Below are 22,156 nucleotides of genomic sequence, written 5' to 3'. Positions count from 1 at the left end.
GGATCAACCCAGGATAAACTCATGCAGGGCAAATGCCCTACTCACTGTGCTATGAATTGGGCCCCATAAATAAAAAAATTTTAAATGTAGATATTATTGGGCTACAACTTAGATTTAGGCAAGGAGTTGTCGGTTTGCCTTGTAAGTGGACGATCCAGGTTTGATCTCAAACAAACCCCCACCCCCAAACTGCCAGGAGCAATGCTTGAATAAACTCCCCTCTTTGATAAAGTTGAAAAAATTTAAGGATAATATTTTTATTATTACAAAAATGCCTTATGTCACTTAGAATACAAAGTTACCCTTGATTAAAAGTTTTAATCAAGGTTCTGGCTTCAATTCTTCTATAAGGAAACAAAAAATTAAGGTATGAATAAACTAAAATACACTGTATGTATATATAATATGTTTTTATATTACACACATAGTAAAAGTATGAGAAAAAGTGAGATCAACTTGAAAAGAATATGATATATAAAGCCAGAGATATATAGGAAGTTAAAGTGTTTGCCTTGAATTCAATTGTCCTCAGTTTAATCCCCTATACTATGTATGGTCACCCACACACTGCCATCCATGATTGAAACCTGAGCAGAGCCAGGAGTAAGCCATTGTCACTGCCAGGTAAACTACCACCCACCCCACCCTACCCCCTACCCCCTACACACACACACACACACACACACACACACACACACACACACACACAACTTTTATGATGGTAGTCATGGTTTTAAATTCCACTAAGTACCTGTGTGGTCCTGTACAAGTTAAATAATGTAATTCAAATGGCTCTCTTAAAAAAAAATTTAAAAAAGGAATAGAAGCTCCAGGAAGGGTACATCAGGTAGCATGCTTGCCATACACTCTGCCAGCCCATGTTTGAGCCCCAGCATCCCATAAAGTCCCCTGAGCTCACCAGGAGTAATTCCTGAGTGCAAAGTCAGGAGGAGCAAGCTCACTGGTAGGTGAGACCCAAAAGCAAAATAAATAGAACGTCCAATTTAGGAACATGGCAGAATTGGGACTATTAACATTTCCCTAAAGCACCAAGCATGTGTCTAGCACATAGAAGTACTTTCATGTAGCATATCTAAGAATGCTAAATTGCAGGCAGGCAGGCAGGCAGGCAGATGGCAATAGTAAGTTTGATCCATATGCAACTGATACAGTTTCATAGCTCTACTGTTTGTGCCTATCAGGTTTGCTGCCTGTGATCCTTGTGCTGCAAATAACTGCCAACTATGGCACAGCTATGTGTGAAAATGCAAAAAACAAATGGTGAAAACCCCCAACAAGTACAATAAAAAAAAGTGTGAGAATCACATGCACATGGTTGTGTGACTTCCATCAACAGCGAGAAGGAAGAAAAAAGCTAAATCTTTTCCTAACTTACATATATATATATATTTTTTTTTTTCCTATACTCCCTATTCTTTTTTTTTTTTTTTTTTTTTTTTTTTGTGATTTTTGGGTCACACCCGGCAGTGCTCAGGGGTTATTCCTGGCTCCATGTTCAAAAATTGCTCCTGGCAGGCACGGGGGACCATATGGGACGCCGGGATTCGAACCGATGACCTTCTGCATGAAAGGCAAATGCCTTACCTCCATGCTATCTCTCCGGCCCCAACTCCCTATTCTTATTCATATATCATATTGTCAAATCTTAGTATGTTAAGCAGTTTTTCTCCTTGATGTCTTTGAAAGCTGCTAAATTATTAGAGACTGAAAAAATGATTCAACACAATTAGGGGATGTTCTGCACCCATGTTCCAATACTGGGCACCGTTTGATCCCACAAGCACTAAGCCAGAAGTAACCCCTGAGCATTGCCAAATAATAACCAAAAACCAGAAATAAAAGAAAGGGGAAAAAAAAAAGAATTAAGGGGGGTTTTGTTTGTGTTTGTTTTGTTTTTGTTTATTTTCCAAAGAAACAAGGCTTCTTTTTTTATTATTGGGGGGGGGGGGTAGGGGCCACATCAATCAGTGCTCAGGGACTACTCCTGGCTCTGAGCTCAGGGTTTACTTCTGGCACTTTTGGCATGACTGATCAAAAAACCAGGGATCAAAGCCAGATTAGCCACATACAAGGCAAACAGCCAACTCATTCTATCCCTGAAGGCTAAAAAAGCCTTTTTTTAAAAACTGTTTTTTTTTTGTTTTTGTTTGTTTGTTTTTGTTTTGTTTTGTTTTTTTTGGTTTTTCGGGCCACACCTGGTGACACTCAGGCTATACACACAGAAATTGCTCCTGGCTTGGGGAACCATATGGGACGAATGGGGGACTCGAACCGCAATCCGTCCTAGGCTAATGCCGGCAAGACACATGCCTGACCACTCCGTGCCACCACTCTGGCCCCAACTTTTTTACTTTTTAAAATGCAAACATCTCACCTTGTCATCCCAAACACATGAGCTACCATTTCTGGAAGATAGTGGTGATAATACAACAAGCACTTACATAAAGAGAAATTTGGGTGACTTCTCAAAGCACCTTGACTTCAGAAATACCACTCCCACCACCCTTTATATCTGTATCTGCTGCTGTTCAGCACAGGAATTCAATGCTCCTAATCAAGTGCACTGATGGGACTGGACCCTCCCCTTCCCACCTTGCTCCATCCCAGGAGGCCATCCCCAACCCAGAACAACAGAGAACCTACACTCCACCTGCCCCACACACTTTCAGCATTTGTGAGAAATTACAGGGTCAGAATTCAGTGCTTCAATACTCCCATAAAAGTGCTTTTCACTAAACAAAAGGAGCTAGTTCTCCAACCTGCTTTTTTCCACTGAAATACCACTACATGGAAACTATCAGAATTTCAGAAGCAAAAGCAAAAGGCCATTAGTGTAAAATACTGATCAGACCACTCCTCAAAATAACCAGGAATCTAAAGCTCCACTGTCAGCACCTACAAAACTCTCAGAATGATGAGGAAACAAATGAATTCAGCTGAAGTGACAAACAAGAACAGAAATCCAGGCAAGTCCTCAAGTTCATCAAATGTATGGAGACTGCTTAAGGAGAATTTCAAGTCAACACTCTATGTACTGGTAATGAAAATTAGACATCACTAAAAGTGAAATGCAATCAACTCCAAAGAAAGTTGATTCAAAATATTTAGAAATCCATTCAAATGAAACCAAAGGAGCTAAGGAATTAAATAGCAGGTCACGATAACAGAATACTGATTGCAAAGAGTCATTATCAGTGAAAGTAAAGACAAAATACAGGTCAGCATCAATAATAAGTGGCAAAAAAAATAAAATAGAATATAAGATGATGAATTTCAGCCAGGTAAATAATCCCTGAATCTGAGGAATAGCAAGAGAGGGAAAAAAATGGCAAAGAATAATTGGTAGAGGAGATAATAACTCTTCCTCAGATAATAATTTCCTCCAGATCCTGGAGGGGTTTCTGCAGATTCAAGAGGCCTAAAAACAAAGCAAAACAAAACAAACAAACAAACAAAAAAAAAACCAGACTCAAACAGAACACCACCAAGACACACTATAATCAAAATGGCAAAAACCAAAATGAGAGATAGACTACACTTTAAGCAGCAAGAGAAGACAAACTTCAAATACAAGGGACATATAAAAATCACAACACATCTCCCCTAGGAAGGAATACACACAAGAAGAGTGAAAATGAAATAACCAAACTATTGAATGAAAAGAAACTTTCCCAGAGCCCACCACCCTGAAGACCTTTCATTTAGATCTAAGAAAAATAAAAACATTCTCAGATAAATAAGAGCTGGTGACATTCGTAATAACTAAACCAGCTCTTTAAGTATTACTAGAATGCTATCTATAAAAAGAAAATGATCAATATCAAAAACCACTAAGCCCCATATGGAAAATATGACAGCACAGACCTTTTTTGTTTGTTTGTTTTGGGGGGGCCACATCTGGTGACACTCAGGAGTTACTCCTGGCTATGTGCTCAGAAATTGCTCCTGGCTTGGGAGGCTGAGGGACTGAACCGCATTCAGTCCTAGGCTAGCGTGGGCAAGGCAGACCTCTTACCACTTATGCCACCATTCAGGCCTCAACACAGCCTTTTATATCAATAATGTCTCTTTTTTCATTTGTTTTGTTTTTGGGTCACACCCGGCAGCGCTCAGGAGTTACTCCTGGCTCTACGCTCAGAAATCGCTCCTGGCAGGCACAGGAGACCCTATGGGATGCCGGAATTCAAACCACCATCTTTCTGCATGCAAGACAAATGCCTTACCTCCATGCTATCTCTCCAGCCCCCAATAATGTCTCTTAATATCAGTGAATTCTAAACTCTGCCTTCAAAAGTCATTGAGTGGTAAGGTGGATCAAAATCCAAAATCCATCTGGATAATACTTACAGAAAAAATACCTAAATTCACAGGAGAAATACAGACCCAACGTAAATGCATGGAAAACAATCATACAAGTCAATATTAGTTTAAAAAAATCTGGGAGACCTTCCTCTTTCAACTGTTATCGTATTTTCCGGTGTATAAGATGACCGGGCGTATAAGACGACCCCCTAATTTTGCAGTTAAAACATAGGTTTAGGCCTCTATTCGCTGTATCAGACAGAACGTTCCTGTGCTGCATGTGCTGCATGTGTTCCTGTGCTCATGTACCACAGTGAGCCAATCACAACAAGCAAAGGTTCAAAGGTTATGCTGTCATAGACTTCCACTCTGACTCTGGCCCATCTGAGCAGCCTTTTGACAGTGTAGATTCGGGTCCAAAACACTGTCTAATTTGCATGCATAAAAAGCTTGCTTGGATTGGCTGAGTTAGAGAGGCAGTCCAAGCAGCCTGGCAGTGATTGGTGCAGAACATCGTCTAATTTGCATGCATCAAAAGCCTGCTTGGATTGGCTGAGTCAGAGAGGTGATCCGAGTAGCCTTGCAATGATTGGTGCAGGATCGAGTCGGAAAATTCGTTTGGTGGCAATATCCAGATGATTTTCCTTTAGCGGCATATCGAAATGTTTTTCGGATATACTCGGCCCCGATTTTCAGTTGACTTTTTTTCGTTTCAAGGTATGTGCGGGTCACTGGCCGTGGGACCTAGCTGAAAGGCCCCCTGTACTGAACACTAGAGCAGAGGACAGAGACCTCCCCCTACCCCCACACCAGACCGGCCTTTAGGGCAAGGCCTGGCAGATGGGTCTCTGGGGGGGTTGGGGGAGGGAGACAGGTTGTCCTTCCACATCACATAATAATAAGAGGAAATCAGAAGATGTATGGTCCTTTGATCTGTGCAAAAACCAAGAGCGCTAACTACAGAAAACTGACTGAGAACCATGACTGGGCAGAACTTACCTTGGGACCAATAAGAAAAACCCTTCCCTAGGCTGTAGTCTAGTAAAATCAAGATCTCTAATTACAGAGGCTCGACTCTGACAAGAGACTGAGCAGAACTTTTGGAACCATAATATCCTAAGCATCAGCTTAGGATCTGAGCAAAAACAAGAAACACTTATTACAGAAGACTGAAAAACAATGATGGAACTGAACTTCTATAAATGTAAAGAATCTATATCAGACCTTCTCCTTTGACCTGCGCAAATACCAAGATCCCTAGCTACAGTGGCCTGATTTTATCATCCACAACTGAGAAGAAAGTTTCCTGGCACCACAAAACAACCCTCGGGATGTGGTAATGAGCATGTAAGGCGCAAGTAGTTGGTGTCATGACGGTATGCTTCAAGGGTGAAGGAACCCTGAATCTCTTAAGCCAAGGGATTTCCCTTTCTTCCCCAATACTTACTGTGCCTATGCAAAAATAAAAAAAAACGGGGGGGGGGGCCACAAAACACTGCCACACCAGCACTTTTTTATTTTTTGGTGTTGTTATTGTTGTTTTGTTTTTCTTTTCCTCCTCTTTTTTTTTTTCTTCCACTTGTTTCTTTCTTTGGTTATTATTTGTTGAATTTTTTGTTGCTGGGTGCATTTTTTTTCTTCTTATTTTTTGGTAATTACTACCAAATTTTTTATTTGTTATTATTTGTTGAATTTTTTGTTGCTGGGTGCATTTTTTTTCTTCTTATTTTTTGGTAATTACTACCAAATTTTTCCTTTAATTTTTTCTTTTCCTTTTTACCAGAAAGAACCACATAACTTGAATCTTTCAGCCTCATAAATTGTGGGGGGAAAAGGATGGTACCAGGACCAGACAGTGATACGAATATGTAGCAGAAATAAAAAATGATCAGACTTGAACACCAAACCCAAAGTCAATGACAACAGAATTGATACCCAACCTACAACAAGCTGTAAAGTGGGGACCAGTTACACCAGTATTCTGGGGGTAAAAGAGGGAGATATGGGATGCATGCCAGGAACAAGGGTGGAGGGAGGACAGCACTGGTGGTGGGGGAAAGAGAGACAGAGAGAGACAGAGAGAGACAGAGACAGACAGAGACTGAGAGAGAGAGAGAGAGAGAGAGAGAGAGAGAGAGAGAGAGAGAGAGAGAGAGAGAGCAGAGTCAACTGCACTGGAAGTCTGAGATCTAAATTACAACCAACCAAACTTAAAATTGTGCTTGTTAAGGAGGCACACTAAGGGATAGAGAAAACCTGGAGCCTCTGTGCGGTGGAGAGAAATTGACACAGGGAGTGAACTGGTGTTGGAACACTGTATGCTTGAATAACTTTGTATATCACTGTACCTCAATAAACTTTTTATTTAAAATAAAATAAAGAGAATCTTGGAGTTTAGAGTTCTTAAAGCTTAGTTCTAATACAGTCCAATCATTTAATAGCTTCTGATGTTGAACCAAAATATTTCATTAATCTGATTCTCATTTGCATTCTACATGGCCAAAAAGAAGATAATAGTATTTTTAATTTCTCCTAATTTTTGCTAAGGTGTGTGACTTATAATACTATTAATGATGGTTTTCATGCATATTTTGTTCCAATATTTCACTTACCACCATTGTCTGCTTTCCTCCACCAATGTTCAGTGACCCCTTCCAGGGCCCTCAGTTCCATGCTGGGTGTCCCCCCATGCCAAAAATCAAGTTATGGTTCCACAAATATGTATTATTGATTTGTGTGGGGATGAAAGAATTATCTTTGAATTCAAAAACACTATCTTCCTCTTTTATGAAAAGTTAAAACAAAACTGATATGAAAGTGGGCCCGGAGAGATAGCACAGCGGCGTTTGCCTTGCAAGCAGCCGATCCAGGACCAAAGGTGATTGGTTCGAATCCCGGTGTCCCATATGGTCCCCCGTGCCTGCCAGGAGCTATTTCTGAGCAGACAGCCAGGAGTCACCCCTGAGCACCACTGGGTGTGGCCCAAAAACCAAAAAAAAAAAAAAAAAACTTATATGAAAGTGACCTTTTAGAATATAGTTAAGTATATGAGGTCGGGATAAGAGAAAAGCATGAGTTTGACAGTAAGTACCAAATGAAAATTGTTATGACTTGGCACAGATCATAGTTACAAATATCTTTAGTAGCCCTAATTATGGTCATTGTCTATGATTTTGTTCTAGCCTCCAGCAGAATCCTGTCTCAAGATTCTAAACTGCTTTGCTATAATGATGTTTTATAATTCTCTTTCACCTTCCCAGTATGAAGGAGGGCGGTGTGGGTATCTGATGCTTGTTCTGCCCAGCAACAACTTTCTTCTAGAAATAGCATCTTTTTTCTCACCACGTAACTTAAGAAAGCCCACGGCTTTACACATTCAACTACCAAGGGTAAGTCCCAGGCAGACAAACACTATATCTCATTTCATGTCTTCACCACAGCTGACAAGCCAAACATAGGCACTTAGCATTTTTAAGAAGTGTAACTGAGGGGGGCCGGGTGGTGGCGCAAGAGGTAAGGTGCCTGCCTTGCCTGCGCTAGCCTTGGACGGACCACAGTTCGATCCCCCGGCGTCCCATATGGTCCCCCAAGCCAGGAGCAACTTCTGAGCGCATAGCCAGGAGTAACCCCTGAGCGTTACTGGGTGTGGCCCCAAAACAAAAAAAAAAAATAAAAATAAAAATAAAAAATAAATAAAAAAGAAGTGTAACTGAGGGCCCGGAGAGATAGCACAGCGGCATTTGCCTTGCAAGCAGCCGATCCAGTACCAAAGGTGGTTGGTTCGAATCTCGGTGTCCCATATGGTCCCCCGTGCCTGCCAGGAGCTATTTCTGAGCAAACAGCCAGGAGTAAGCCCTGAGCAACGCTGGGTGTGGCCCAAAAACCAAAAAAAAAAAAAAAAAAAAAAAAAGAATTGTAACTGAAAAACCAATGAACTATACACTGTTCTACATATACATGGACTTCAATAAAAAATCAAAACCAACCAAGGCTGTTAGATAATTATTACAAATTTCTCTAGGACAAAATATGATTTATCACCATCACGTTCAAGCAAACATTAAAAACAAACAAAAAATGAGTACTGCAAAAAGACAATAAACACTACTGGTAATTGCAGAGAAAAGAAAGAATCCGCATTACCAGTGTCACTGAAAATTAGGGAAGGCTCTATGTAAAGCAGTATGGATCTAACAAAAAAACTAAAATAAAATTGTCATATGATCCAGTAATTCTACTCCTAAGACATGCCCAAAGAACACAGAAATACTAAGTCAAGAAAACATAAGCTCAGGGCCTAGCGGTGGTGCAGCAGTAGGGCGTTTGCCTTGCACACAGCTGACCTAGGACGGACCACGGCTCAATCCTCCAGTGTCCCATATGGCCCTCCAAGCCAGAAGTGATTTCTGAGCACATAGCAGGAATAAATAAGGTGTGGCTAACAACAACAACAAAAACACAAACATAAGCTCAACTATGATCACTGCAGCACTATTTATAATACACAAGATCTGGAAAAACTCAAGTGAATAAACAACAGAATAACATGCACTATAAAACATAAAATCCTACAAGAATGGGACTGGAAAAAGTATCATGCAAAACAAGATAGTAAAGCAGGTAGGGTGCAACAAGATAGAAAAGCGGGAAGAGTGCTTGCCTTGCAAAGAGCAGCAGGGTTTGATCCACAACATCCCATCTCTGAGTGCGGCCCAAAACCAAAACCAAAGGATAAAGACAAAATACGAGATGATCTCATTCATAAGTTTTATATTAAAAAGCAAGAGAACAGAAAATATCCAATAAAAGATTCTGACCAGAGAATTGAGGCTACCAAAGAGAAAATGAGGGAGTGCACTAAAGTGCCCAATGGACTGTGACAGAGAGTACTGGCGTTTTGACAGTAGGTGTGGTGAGGGTTAACGCTGACACCCTAAAACATGAACTCACTCTCATAAAATTGTTTGGCAGTAAGCTAAGTATGCCATTAAATAACCACTCCTGCTGCACACACTTGGCACTTTATCCCCACTGCTTTGTTTTCCAGGTAGGCGAGAGACCTTCTGGCCAAATAATACAATGACTCATTAGACTTTTCTAGACACCAGGACATCTGTACTTTTATATTGTTTTTTTGTAATCAAATTTTCCAGGCAATTGGCTGTTCATTGTCAGCAGACATTTATCAAGGGCCCTGGGTTGATGACTTAGATACCCCCACTCCAAGAATTACCATTTCTCTTATCAGTTGTAGACCTGTAACTGGCTGCAGAAAAGTGAGTTTAAATGCACAATATGGAAAAGAAAGTACATTACTGTGTATAATTTCAAATTGCAGCAGGTAAGAAAGAGAAAATTGAGAAAGGAGAATGAGATTGTATAATGGTCTAAACTGAAGTAAATTGAAATGCCAAGTGACAATAAGATGTACTATGAATTTATTAAGAGTAAGACAATTGCTTTAAAGTTATTACTAGACCCCACACATTCAAGTATGGCAATGCTCCATGTAATTTTATGGGGTCTATGAAAGCAGTTTTACTTTTCGTGGCTCAATACAAAGTTTATTTCCTATTTATTGACTTCACGTAAAGGGTTTATATGTTCTTCCCTAATCAGGATGCATTTGATCTACTCTTAGTGTATGTAACTGAGCATCACATTTTCCCAATCCCATTCCTAAATGGAGAAGATCTCAGGCTGGCCCAAACCAACTGGCATAGAGATTGTGAATATTCACACAAATCCACAGGACAAGCAAAAAGTTAAAATACTTTCTGAGAAACCTAAAGGGTTCTCTTGCTTTCCTGTTGAACAAAAACTGAAAGAATATAAGGAAGGGGCTTGGATATGTTACCATCTTGATAGCACTTTTTAACTGATACTGCAAAAATTCAACAGAAGATAGAATAGAGAAGATGGCAAGTGAATGTATCCCTTTGAGTTCTGCATCCAGCCCTATGTACAAGTGTCAAATCAATTTTGGATTTTTCAATTCTGAGTAAATAAATTACCTTCTTTTCAAAAATAATGTGGTTAGAATTCCTTTCACTTTCAACCAAACAGTTCCTAGATGTGACTACTAATGTGTTCTAATTTCTAATAAAACCCACAAAGAAAATGTCATAAACAGATGGTTTGTTCTATTTTTATAAAAACAGATAGCCATTATTTTGTCTAAAAAATTTTGTTTATTGGGTCCAGAGCCATAACACAGCAGGTAGGGCGTTTGCCTTGTATGTGGCAGTCCTGGGCTTGATCTCTGGAATCCCATATGGTCCCCTGAGCTGGCCAGGAGTGATTTCTGAATGCAGTCAGGAGTAGCTCCTGAGTGCTACCAGATGTAGCCCCAAATCAAAACAAAAGAACAGTTTTTATCAACTATGCACAATGTATTTTTAAACACTAAGTTTTATGATTATGTTACTCTAGACATCCAGAGTCTATTACAAAGATCAATCTAGTCCAATCAATCTAGTGCCAAATTTTATTTGAACTACTTTTTCTTTTCAGAAAAATATTTATTCTTAACTCCCCTGGAAATCTATTATTCTTTAGGAAAACAGAAAGGATACTATTAAATTTTCACATGCACTAATATAAATTAGTAAAATTATAGTCATAACCAAATGGCATTAATCGCACCAGCATGAAACTCATTAATATTCACACTAATTTGAAAGCATAATCTGGGCTGCTGGAAAGAGCACACAAAGTTCTAGAAAGAATACTGAAGCCCTGAGTTTGATCCCTGGCACTACCCACTTGGTCGTTTGGGTATCCTGGAGTGAACCCTGTGCACAAAACTAAAAGCTAAAATTTAAAAATAGTATTTGGGTACCAAAGAGATAGTACAGGAGCCTTGAATGCAGCTGACTCTTGTTTTATCCCCAGTACTGCATATGGTTTTGCTCTCTCCTAGCCTCAGCACCATCAAGAATGACCCTCATTGAGCACAGAGCCAGAAGTAAATCCTGAGCACAACCAAGTGTGGGCAAAAACTAGCAAACTTTTTTAATTCAAGTTATATATTAGGCTTAAGGATCATTTCAACCAAGTGTGCTAATACTGTTTAAAATATACAGTCTTATAATTAGCTGTGACAGAAAAAAAAAGGCAAAAAGGCTTAAAAAATAGCATGTGACAGAAAATAAGAATACAGGGTCCCATTCCAGAAAACTTGATATTCTGATGACTTGATCCAGATGTAAATTTTTTAAAAATTTACTTTAAAAACTCAATTTTTTAAATAGTAATTTTTTTAGTTTGAAATAATATATTGTCCTTATTCTAGAAAACAATGATGTTAATTTGGAGGCCTATTCCTATAATATTTCCCTTAAACACATATAGCAAACCATATGTAGGCCTTTTAGAAGCAATAATGCTAATTAATAAGAAGAAAGGACCTTATGAGGGTGAGCAGGAAATTAGGAACATTCATGGTCAGAAATGTTCATGGGTAAAGGGTGATGTACATTGTAAAACTGAAACCCAATCATGAACAACTTTGTAATCCTGGTGTTTAAGTAAAAGAGAAAAAAAAGAAAGGAACGATTATCTTTCTGATCCCCTGACTGAATATTGGATCATCATTTTAAGAGGAGACAATATTAGAAATACTTTGCCCTTTCCTTTAGCTAATGTCTTCTCTTCTCTCCTAAACATTCAAAGAGCCCAAAAGAACTTTTATTCTTTCAAAAATCTTTCTCAAAATTCTACCCTCAAAGAGCAATAAACATTTTCTAAAAGGGCCCAATAATATTTCTGGCTTTGAGAGCCGTTTGATCTTATTATAGGACTCCATTTTGCCACTGTGGTGTGAAAACAGCCATAAACAATAGGGAGAATGAATGGGTTTGGCAGAATCCCAATACAATCTTATTTTCAAACACTGACAGTGGGCTGTTTTTTAACTAAAAGCAGTAAAATTGCTAACCTAAGGTTTCTTCTTGTTTGTCTTGCTTAAATGCTCTGAATTTTGTAACAACTTTGAGTTGTCATGTATGAACCAATGACACTGCTTTTATTCTTTTGTTTTGTTTTGTTTTAGGGTCACACCTGGCAGTGCTCAGGGTTTACTCCTTGCTCTGCATTCAGAAATTGCTCCTGGCAGGCACAGGGAACCATATGGATGCCAGATTCAAACTTCCATCCATCCTGGATTGGCTGTGTGCAAGGCAAATGCCCTACCAATGTGCTATCTCTCCAGCCCCATACATTGCTTTTATTCAGACTCCTAAGCTCTAATCTCAAACTGTTCATTGAAAACCTCCTAAGACTTGTCTTCCACAGGCTCAGTGTATTCCCAAACAACTTCAATATCTTCCCTCTCAGACACTGGGGTTCCTTTACCCAGCTATGTTGCAATCCATGAATTTGAAGTTGTCCAAAGTAGGAATATAACAGCTACTTTTTTCCATTTGTGTGTGTGTGTGTGTGTGTGTGTGTGTGTGTGTTTTGGGGCTACACCCAGCAGGAACTACCCCAGCAGTGCAAGGATTCCGAAGCTATACCCAGCAATGCTGCAGACCCTGTTGAGTGCTCAGGAATAATTTCTGATGGTTCTCAGGTCCCATATGCTGTGCCGGGGACTCAAACAGGAGATGAATACATGCAAGTCAAGAACCTAACCCCGGGGCCAAAGTAGTGGCACAGCAGTAGGGCGATTGCCTTGAACGTGGTTAACCTAGGATGGACCATGGCTTGATTCCCCAGCATCCCATATGGTCCCCCAAGCCAGGAGTAATTTCTGAGCACAGAGCCAAGGAGAAACCCCTGAGCATCTCCAAAACAAAAAACAAACCAAAAAAAAAGAATCTGATCCCTACCAGGGGTCTTTAAAACAGGGACCAGTTCCCTGTCCCTCAGACCACTGGAGAACCAGGCTATAGTTTAAAAAAAACTATGAATGGGTGGGAGTGGGGGACACAAACTATAAACAATTACTGTGCACACTGTACATATCTTATTTTGAAGTAAAAAATTGGGAACAAATACGATATTTAAAATGAAGAACAAGTCAAGTTAAAGAAACAAGCTTACCAGTATGTCAGTCTAGTTCTCACTTTGAAATATTTATAGCCAGTTGTGATCTGCCTGAGACAAGCCATCTTTACTAATTAATAGTTGTGTCTATCTCATTCATATTATAAAGTCATGATGTGGCAGATACTACAGAATCACTGAGAACTGACTATTCATATTCTGAACCACATGAATTATAACTCTAGATGCCTTCCAGTGCCGTGTTTCTTCACTTTAGCAAACAATGTTATCTTCTAACGACTGAGCAAGATTGTTGTTGCTCCTCTTCACCACTAAACTTGTTCACATACTCTCAGGATGACAAGAAAGAAATAAGCCAGATTGGTGTTAAAAAAAAAAAAAAGGCATGGGATAAAAGTACAAGAGCTGTGAGGGCAAAACTGCACAGTTGTAAGGAAAATAAGACAATTGGGTTAGCAGAGACACTCCAGAGCAGTTTGGAGTAAGGGAAGACATGGAAAGCTATTGGACTAAATTGCCAGGTGAGTGCTGCTCTTTTTGTTTTGGTTTGGTTTGGTTTTGTATTGGTTTTGGGCCACACCTGGATGCTCTCAGGGATACTCCTGGCTCAGCGCTCAGAAATTGTTCCTGGCAGACTCAGGGGACAACATAGGATGTCAAGGATCGAACAGGGTCGCCAAATGCAAGACAAAAGTCCTTCCACTGTACTATATCATATGTAACTCAGGGCCCAGAGCACTGCTCTTTTAAATGGCTCTGTAGAGAGAATAAGCCACAATTCATTACAATGTACCTAAAACTTAGACTCTGGATATTTTGCTTGATAGATGAGAGGGTCAAAAAATGGTTAGTCTACCTACAAATAGTACAAGGTAAGTATTATATATTGGTAAGGTGGTTTTCCTTGGAGCTGGGGAAATGGCTAAAAGCTGTGCGTGTGGAGCCTGCTTTGGTCCCCAGCACCACTCACTTCCCCTCCCCTTCCTCTGGCACAGAGCCAGGAATAGCCCAAAGCACTGCCAGGTATGACCCAAAAAACAAAATGGGGGAGGAGGAAGCAAAAAATAACAGGGCCAGGGTTCACTTTCTGGGACTCTGTAAGGGCAGCACCTGAGCACTGAGCACAGAACAAATCCCTCATCCCACTCTACCAAAACAAACAAACAACAACAAAAAAAAAAAAACAAATAAAAAGATGATCTTCCTCTGAAAAAAAATTTTAAAGTCAGACATATCAATGTAACTATCATCTTAGAACCAACAATATAAATCAAAAGCAATCAGAAAAAAAAAAAGATTATACGGGTGAAGAGAAAAACACCTTACTATGTGTCAGTAGCACTGAATTAAAAAAAAATTCTTCAAAAGGAAGATGGGCATAGGAAAGAAAGGAGGCCAATTTTTATATGCTGGACATTTATATTTGTTTACTTATCTTCACAACATTTGCTGACAAAGAAATTTACATCTCCACAGACCTCAAAAGAAGCCAGCTGAAGAGGGTTTTCAGATACCAATCTGGTGCCAAATAAGCCTTTCCTTTTTCTGTTCCCCATCTCTTCACCAAAAATAACACATTTAATAAAATGGGTAGAACCACTGAAAAGTAACCCAGGTCTGCCTAATTCTTGTCTGGAGGTTGTAAAGAAAGGCCTGATGTCAGTAGCACCAAGAACAGTCAAACACTCCTTTTTTTCCACTCTTGATTTTAAGCTAATTTGCACCACCTACTGGGGAAAATAAGGATGACAAATGGCCTCCAAGTAAGGAAAATTTTGGGCATATAAAGAATTATTTACCTGAAGCTGAAGCAAAGCACCCCGAGATATGAGGAGACCAGATTGTACTGTAAATGACACTATCATGACCTCTAAAGGTGCAGAGAGACTTTCCAACAGTTGGATCCCACTACAAATAAATGAACAGATTGATTACTTAGTTGTAAATTCAAAACTTAAGTTTTTATATAAATCTATTACTATATACATGTAAATACATATATGTAATTGCACGCACACACAATAACTGTATCTTTCAAGAATTTTTTTTCTGTTTCTGGGTCACATCTGGCAGTACTCGGGGGGTTAGTCCTGGCTCTGTGCTCAGAAATCACTTCTGGCAGGCTCAGGGAACAAATGGGTTGCCAGGGAACAAACCCAGGTCAGCCGTGTGCCAGGCAAATGCCCTACCCACTGTGCTATTGCTCTGGCCCCCTCTTTCAAGAATTTTTTTTTAACTCTTCAAGGTTTTTTGGGGTTTTGGTGAATTTGGGAGGGCAATGGCAGGGATTGAACCCAGAGTCTCATCTATGAAAGGCATGTTTTCTCTCTGAGAACTTTTAAAGCAAAATAGAATATAAGTGACCAAAATCAAATACTGAGCTACTCATAATCAAAGACTAGAAAAAAATTAACTCTATTGAATATTTCAGTAACTTTCTGAAAAGATAAATAGCTATCAATTGAAACACTACAGAAGTATGTTCTAAAGAAGATGTTATTGGAAGACTTAAACAAGTGACTGCTTTTAAATACAGTAATACTGACATACATACCACTTTCATAGTCTGATCCCATGAGCCAGACACCACAAGCTGTTCACCTCTGGTTTGGCTCCAGTCAACACTATATACCTAGAAATTATAAAGGGTCATTTAGAAAGTAAAACAGCTTCAAGTTCAATATTACATCTTATCTTCTTTTATTTTCCCTTGGGTTTTGGGCCACACCCGGTGGCACTCTGGGATTACTCCTGGCTCCGTACTCAGAAATCACTTCTGGCAGGCTCGGGGGACTATATGGGATGTGGGAATAGAACCCTGGTATATCCTGGGTCTGCTGCATACAAGGCAAACATCCTACCACTGTGCTAACTCTTTGGCCCTACATCTTATCTTCTATAACAGTGATAACCCAGTTAAGCCCAACTAATTCATATCATTAAAGTATCAAAGTCCTACACATTTCATTCAATGCTGTCTGGGACATGGAAAGTGATCTTGTCCATTCCTCTACACTTTCTTAATTCTTTATAGGACATTCCATTTCTGCCTTTAGAAAATTCTACAAAGGGGCCGGAGAGATAGCATGGAGGTAAGGCATTTGCCTTTCATGCAGGAGGTCATCGGTTCGAATCCCGGCGTCCCATATGGTCCTCCGTGCCTGCCAGGAGCAATTTCTGAGCCTGGAGCCAGGAATAACCCCTGAGCACTGCCGAGTGTGACCCAAAAACCACAAAAAAAAAAAAGAAAATTCTACAAAGTATTTCCAAACCGTCTTTTTTTCTGTGTTTTTGTTTTGTTTGTTTGTTTGTTTTTGGGTCACATCCGGCAGCGCTCAGGGATTACTCCTGGCTTTATGCTCAGAAATCGCTCCTGGCAGGCTCGGGGGACCACATGGGATGCCGGTATTCGAACCACTGACCTTCTGCATGTAAGGCAAATGCCTTACCTCCATGCTATCTCTCTGGCCCCTCCAAACCGTCTTAACTCAAACAAATTATACATATTTTAAACCTACTAACAAATCACTGTTTGCAGCAACCTGAAGAAATGTCAAAGCAGATTAGGAAGTTAGTCATCTAAAAAAGTTGCCAGGTCAATGTTTTTCAGAAAGCATTAAAATGCAATTAATATCCCTATCTGGCCTTTCTTAGAAGGAGCTTATAGGAATCAGGTGATCCTTTTAGATCTCTTGGTAAATACTTTTAGTTGTCCGATGCTGCTATTCTGTTTCTTCTCAGTGAGCCATTTCAAATGTACTACTTGAAGACTTATGGAAATAGTCTTCATTCTGTAATTTTATAAACAGATTATATACAGATTACTGCTGTAAAACAAATTCAACAAAATAGTTGTTTTCATGAAAAACAATTTTACTTTCATGAAAATAGTTCTGACATGGATCATTTGTCATTTATCATTTGATAGGCTCAGCTAGCATGCCATTTGAACTTAAGACACTACTGTATTAATGTACAATGTGTGTGTCTAAGATGTGCAGAAGCCTAAGTATGGGTTATGAGTTCTCTTCTACCTGTGCCATGCCTCGCCATGTTGGAGTCTAAATTTTTTTAAAAAGCAAGTCAATAATACTAATCTTGTCTTTACCTGAAACTTTGGTATATTGTTAATCAGAGGGTGATTTTAGCATTGTTATTTTTTTAAATACTTCATTAAAAGATTATTTATATTCACTATTGTTTCTTGGGGTCCTTACTATTTTTTATCCAATATATGTACCTCACCCAGGCTATAGGGGCCATATGGTCTCTGTCACAACTGCAATCAGTTTTCTAGAGTAAAAGAGCCATAGTTTATATTAAATAAATGTCTTTACTTTGCATTGCAGTAAAACTTTATTTGCAAGTGAACAAGGGGCTGGATTTGGTCCATGAATAGTAGTTTGTCAACACTTGCACTGGGCAGATATGAACAGCCAAAATAAACACAATAGCAAAATCTTTATTGAGAAACTAAGTACTTTTTCTTTTGTTTTGTTTTGTTTTTAATAATAATTTTTATTTTGACCAAAGTGGCTTACAAATCTTTCACAGTAAAATTTTAGGTACATATTGACATTGAATTAGGGGAATTCCCACCACCAAAGTTGTCCTCCCTCCACTCCCGTTCCCAGCATGCATCTCATATCCCCCTCCCTTACCACCCAGGCTGCTAATATATAAGTGGTCCCCTCTGTGTCTAGCTTGTTTAGATTGGGTATCGATTCTGTTGTCTTTGCTTAGGGTTTGGTGTTTAAGTCCGATCATTTTTATTACTACTTAGTGATCATACAACTGTTTGGTATGGTACCCTCCATTATTTCCCCCTCAATTTGACAGGCGGAACAAGATGGTTCAAGTTACGTGGTTCTGTTTGAAGAAAAGAAAAAATAAAATAAAATGGGGTAAAATCAATAAAGCAAAAAATGGGTGAAGTTCTTCTAGAGGCTATAAATATTAATTTGAGAGAAGAAAGGGAAAAAGGAGAGAAACACAACAATACAAAAAGAAAAATCAAACAAAAAATCCACAGAGCACCACAGCAATAAAGACAACCACCACACAATCACCACATTCCTGAAATAAAAACAAAACAAAGCACACAAAATGAAAACAACAGCAACAACAATAACAACCCCCCCCCAAATTATTTTGTGCTGCTTCTTTTTTTTTTTTTTCCTGCATGAGCACAGTAAATACTGGGGAAATTAGATAGGGAATTCCCTTGGCCTAAGAGATACAGGGTTTCTTCTCCCTTGAAGTATACTGTCATGAATATAACTACAGACTCCATACATGTTCATTTACTCTCCCATAGGTTCTTTTGTGGTATATGGAAAACTTCTGTTTCATCATGGATGATAAAATCAGACCTCTGTATCTAGAGATCTTGGTATCTTCACAGATCAAAGAATGGAGCCTATGATGAAGTCTTTCTTTACAGTTCTAGAAGTTCTGTTCCATCACTGTTGTTTTAATCAGTCTTCTGTAGTTGGTGGTCTTGGTTACACTCCAGGTGATTAGACAGTGACCGTCCAACCCCGAACCCTAGATCCCAGACCTAGAGTTGACACAGTTCTCCGCAACAGCTCCAGGAACCAAACTCCCTATGGGGCATTCTTAATACTGCTCTGACAACAAACATGCCAATTTTGACATGATATCCTGACAATGAGGAAATGGCAACAACTTGATCTAAGAGCAGGTTGGCTTACATCACCATCTAACAATAGGATGAAGTCAGAAGACTTGTCATCCTTTGATCTGTGCAAAAGCCAAGATTGCTATCTACAGAAGACTGACTGTGACAAACATGACTGGACAGAACTTATCCTGATAAATAAATAAAAAAAGCCCTAGTCTAGGATTTGGCCTACGACCTGTACAACCACCAAGATCTCTAATTTCAGAGGTCTGACTAATAGGTCTTCTAAAAACATAATAAAAGATTCTATCCTTGGTTTCATCCTAGGATCAGTGCAGCACTTTATTTTATTTCAATCTTCACTTCTATGAAGCATATATTCAGTGTCAGACTACAGAAGTTATCTACCAAGCCCAAAGCAGTTAAGTAAATTGTCCAAATTCACAAATCCTGTTAAGAACAGAATGGAAATCTGAAACTGGACAGCCAGATAGCAGGAGTTCACTCTTAAATCATTACTACTAAGTGGATGTCTCTAGCTGGGGTCTCAATCTTGCGGCCCGCGGGACGTTTGCGGCCCTTCTACATTTTGTGGCCCTGCCCTAGAGGAATCTTTTTTTTGTTTTGTTTTGTTTTAGTTGTTTGGGTCACACCCTCCAATGTTCAAGGCTTACTACTGACTTTGCACTCAAGGATCACCCCGACTTTGCCTCCTGCAGCCCCCAGGTAAATTGAGTTTGAGAACCCTGCTCTACAGTATGCTATTTTAATGCAATGCTGAATTGGAATCTCTCAGTGATCCTGGGTTGTACTTCTCTTATAAGAATCAACATTTAGGGGCTGGAGAGGTAGCACAGCAGTAGAGCTTTTGCCTTGCATTCAGCGGACCTGGGAGGGACCCAGTTTGATTTCCGGCATCCCATATGGTCCCCCAGCCTGCCAGGGATTATTTTTGAGTACAGAGCCATGAGTAACCCCTGAGCATTGCTGGGTGTAGCCCAACAATCAGTAAAGTTAAAAAAAAACAAACACAAAAGAATCAACATTCATTGCAGCTACATTTGGGTTTAGGCAGATTCCATTTTTGATCTGTCTACTTGTTGAACTTCTACCAGCTGTCAAGACTTGCTACATCTTTTTCTCCTTTATGAAATAACCCTGTTGCTGCCCATCTATCTCCTCAAGGAGTTTAGCACGTCCCTCTAAAATGCTCCTTTAAAGTTCTGTATCTACTTTATAATTTGGCATTAACCATCTTTTTTAAAGTTAGTGATACATAACTGCCTTTCCTGCTATATTTTAAAACCAAATGTAGAACCACAACAAGCAAAATCATTGAATACACTATGATTTGTTGCAATTCAATAAATATGAGGTCAATTTGACCAAGCAAATTCATCTTCATAAATTGCCACTCAAACGCTTGCTTAGTAGTTATAAAGAACTGTTTTCATTTTAAAATATAACTGGACAAATATAACTGCTCAAATATAATCAAATAATTCTATTGCTTTTAAGCATTTCTAACCTATTCAAGACTGGAAGCCTTAAGACTTCTCACCTATTAACATTACAAGAGTGGGACAACGTGAAAGTACAGCGGTGAAAGTACAGCGGGTAAGCTTTGCCTTGCAGTCAGTGACCCTTGCTGCCTTCAGTGAATCCCAGCATCCCCAGAATAGCCAGAAATAACTCATAAGTGCAGAGCCAGGAATAACTTTTGAGCAACAAATAAACTAAAACAAATAAACAAAAAAAATCCACAAGAGCTTCCGTAGGCCCAGTGAGAATCTGATCTTAATGAGAATACAAGAGGGAGAAAATAAAACTATATTGATGGCATTGTTGCTGCCAGCTGCCTTATCTCTCATAAAACAAAGTGGCAAGCCTCGGGCTTCCAGACAAATAGAGAAAAAGAACACAGGAGGGAGGTTAAACCCTGAATAAATAAATAATGAATGAATGAGTTAGTTAATTAACTCATTCAATAAATACATCATTTTACTGTGCTTAAAATATTAGGATATTAGAAAGTGAAAACAAGAAATTGTATGTAAAAAAGGGGTAAAAAAAAAAAACTAACCATAAACTTAAGTACAAAATGAATGTAGGGATGGAAAACTCGTTAAGCAGAGCCTTTGGGGCAAGCTTAAATGTCAGTAACAAACAGAAACTAAAACAGTTGCCAGAAAAATCTCCAAAATCACAAACAGGCAAAGAAAGTATCCTAGGGGTAACATCTCAGTAACACTGCAAAAAGAACACCAAGGTTTGAGTTGAGACTGTCAGCAATTGGGGAATCAACAAGAGTCAAAGACCGGAGGAAGACAATACATGATTTTAGAAATGCTGACTTCAGATGACAGCATGACAGTCAAAGTTCTAGTAGGAAGAGTTCAGATATTAACCTTGAATTCTGAAAACAACTTATGGCTAAGGAGATGTTGGGAAGACAGCTGAAATTGATGAAACTATCCAAACTCAAGTCAATTCATTTTCAACAAATATTTATTTTGCAACTACTATGTACAAGGCACTGGGCTTTGGGGTTGAGGGGGGGGGCACAGTGATTAACAATAATTAGACAAAACAGCTTGCAAATGTTTGCAAGGGGAAAGACATAAATAAGTGATTTCAGGCTTCAATTAAAGAAAAAAAAACCTTCAAAGCAAAGTAAGTGGAGTAGAAAACAATGACAAGGTCAGGAATCACTTCTTGGCAGCATAGTCAGGGAGGTCCTGAGTGGGCAGAGACCTAAGAGCAATAAAAGTGAACTACAGACCTGAGAGGAAAGATTCTAACAAAAGAACAAAAATGACCAGGAAGCAGGAAGTAAACAAGCCATGGCTGAGGAGCAGCAAAGCCAAAGTTAGAAGAGTCAACATCCAGGGACCACGGTTAATCTCTTACAGCATGATTTCATATATAAAACATGTAATCTTGAGATTTCAACTGTCAATCATAGCTTCCACTGTGTTCTGCCCATCTGAGACCACTCACCTCCAGTCCCTTAGACAAAGAGCTCATAAAATAACTTTCAAAAACCAAATTCATGTAGCTCCCCATAAAAAGCCCTTAATAGTGGTTTCATACTATGTGCTTCTGCAGTTAAACACCATCAACATTGTTTCCTCTGTGGTGTTTCTGCTTATGCAGATTGTGGCCCTATGGCCACAATCA

At 39.2% G+C, this 22,156-nt stretch overlaps 1 protein-coding gene across 1 annotated transcript in view; it reads right to left on the bottom strand.

Annotated features, from left to right (window-relative positions):
- Nucleotides 1-22,156, bottom strand: part of PEX7 (peroxisomal biogenesis factor 7) — a 110,436-nt gene that overhangs the window by 78,443 nt on the left and 9,837 nt on the right. Inside the window, exons 4-5 of the mRNA XM_049788026.1 lie at nucleotides 15,887-15,964; nucleotides 15,132-15,240 (exon numbers count right to left, since the gene is read on the bottom strand). Coding sequence (XP_049643983.1) covers nucleotides 15,132-15,240; nucleotides 15,887-15,964 — 187 coding nt within the window. The remainder of the gene's footprint in view (nucleotides 1-15,131; nucleotides 15,241-15,886; nucleotides 15,965-22,156) is intronic.

This window comes from Suncus etruscus, chromosome 15 (genome assembly GCF_024139225.1).
Source record: "Suncus etruscus isolate mSunEtr1 chromosome 15, mSunEtr1.pri.cur, whole genome shotgun sequence".
Taxonomy (NCBI): domain Eukaryota; kingdom Metazoa; phylum Chordata; class Mammalia; order Eulipotyphla; family Soricidae; genus Suncus; species Suncus etruscus.
Note: the sequence above shows the minus strand (reverse complement) of the source record. Positions and strands in the feature narration are given on the sequence as shown.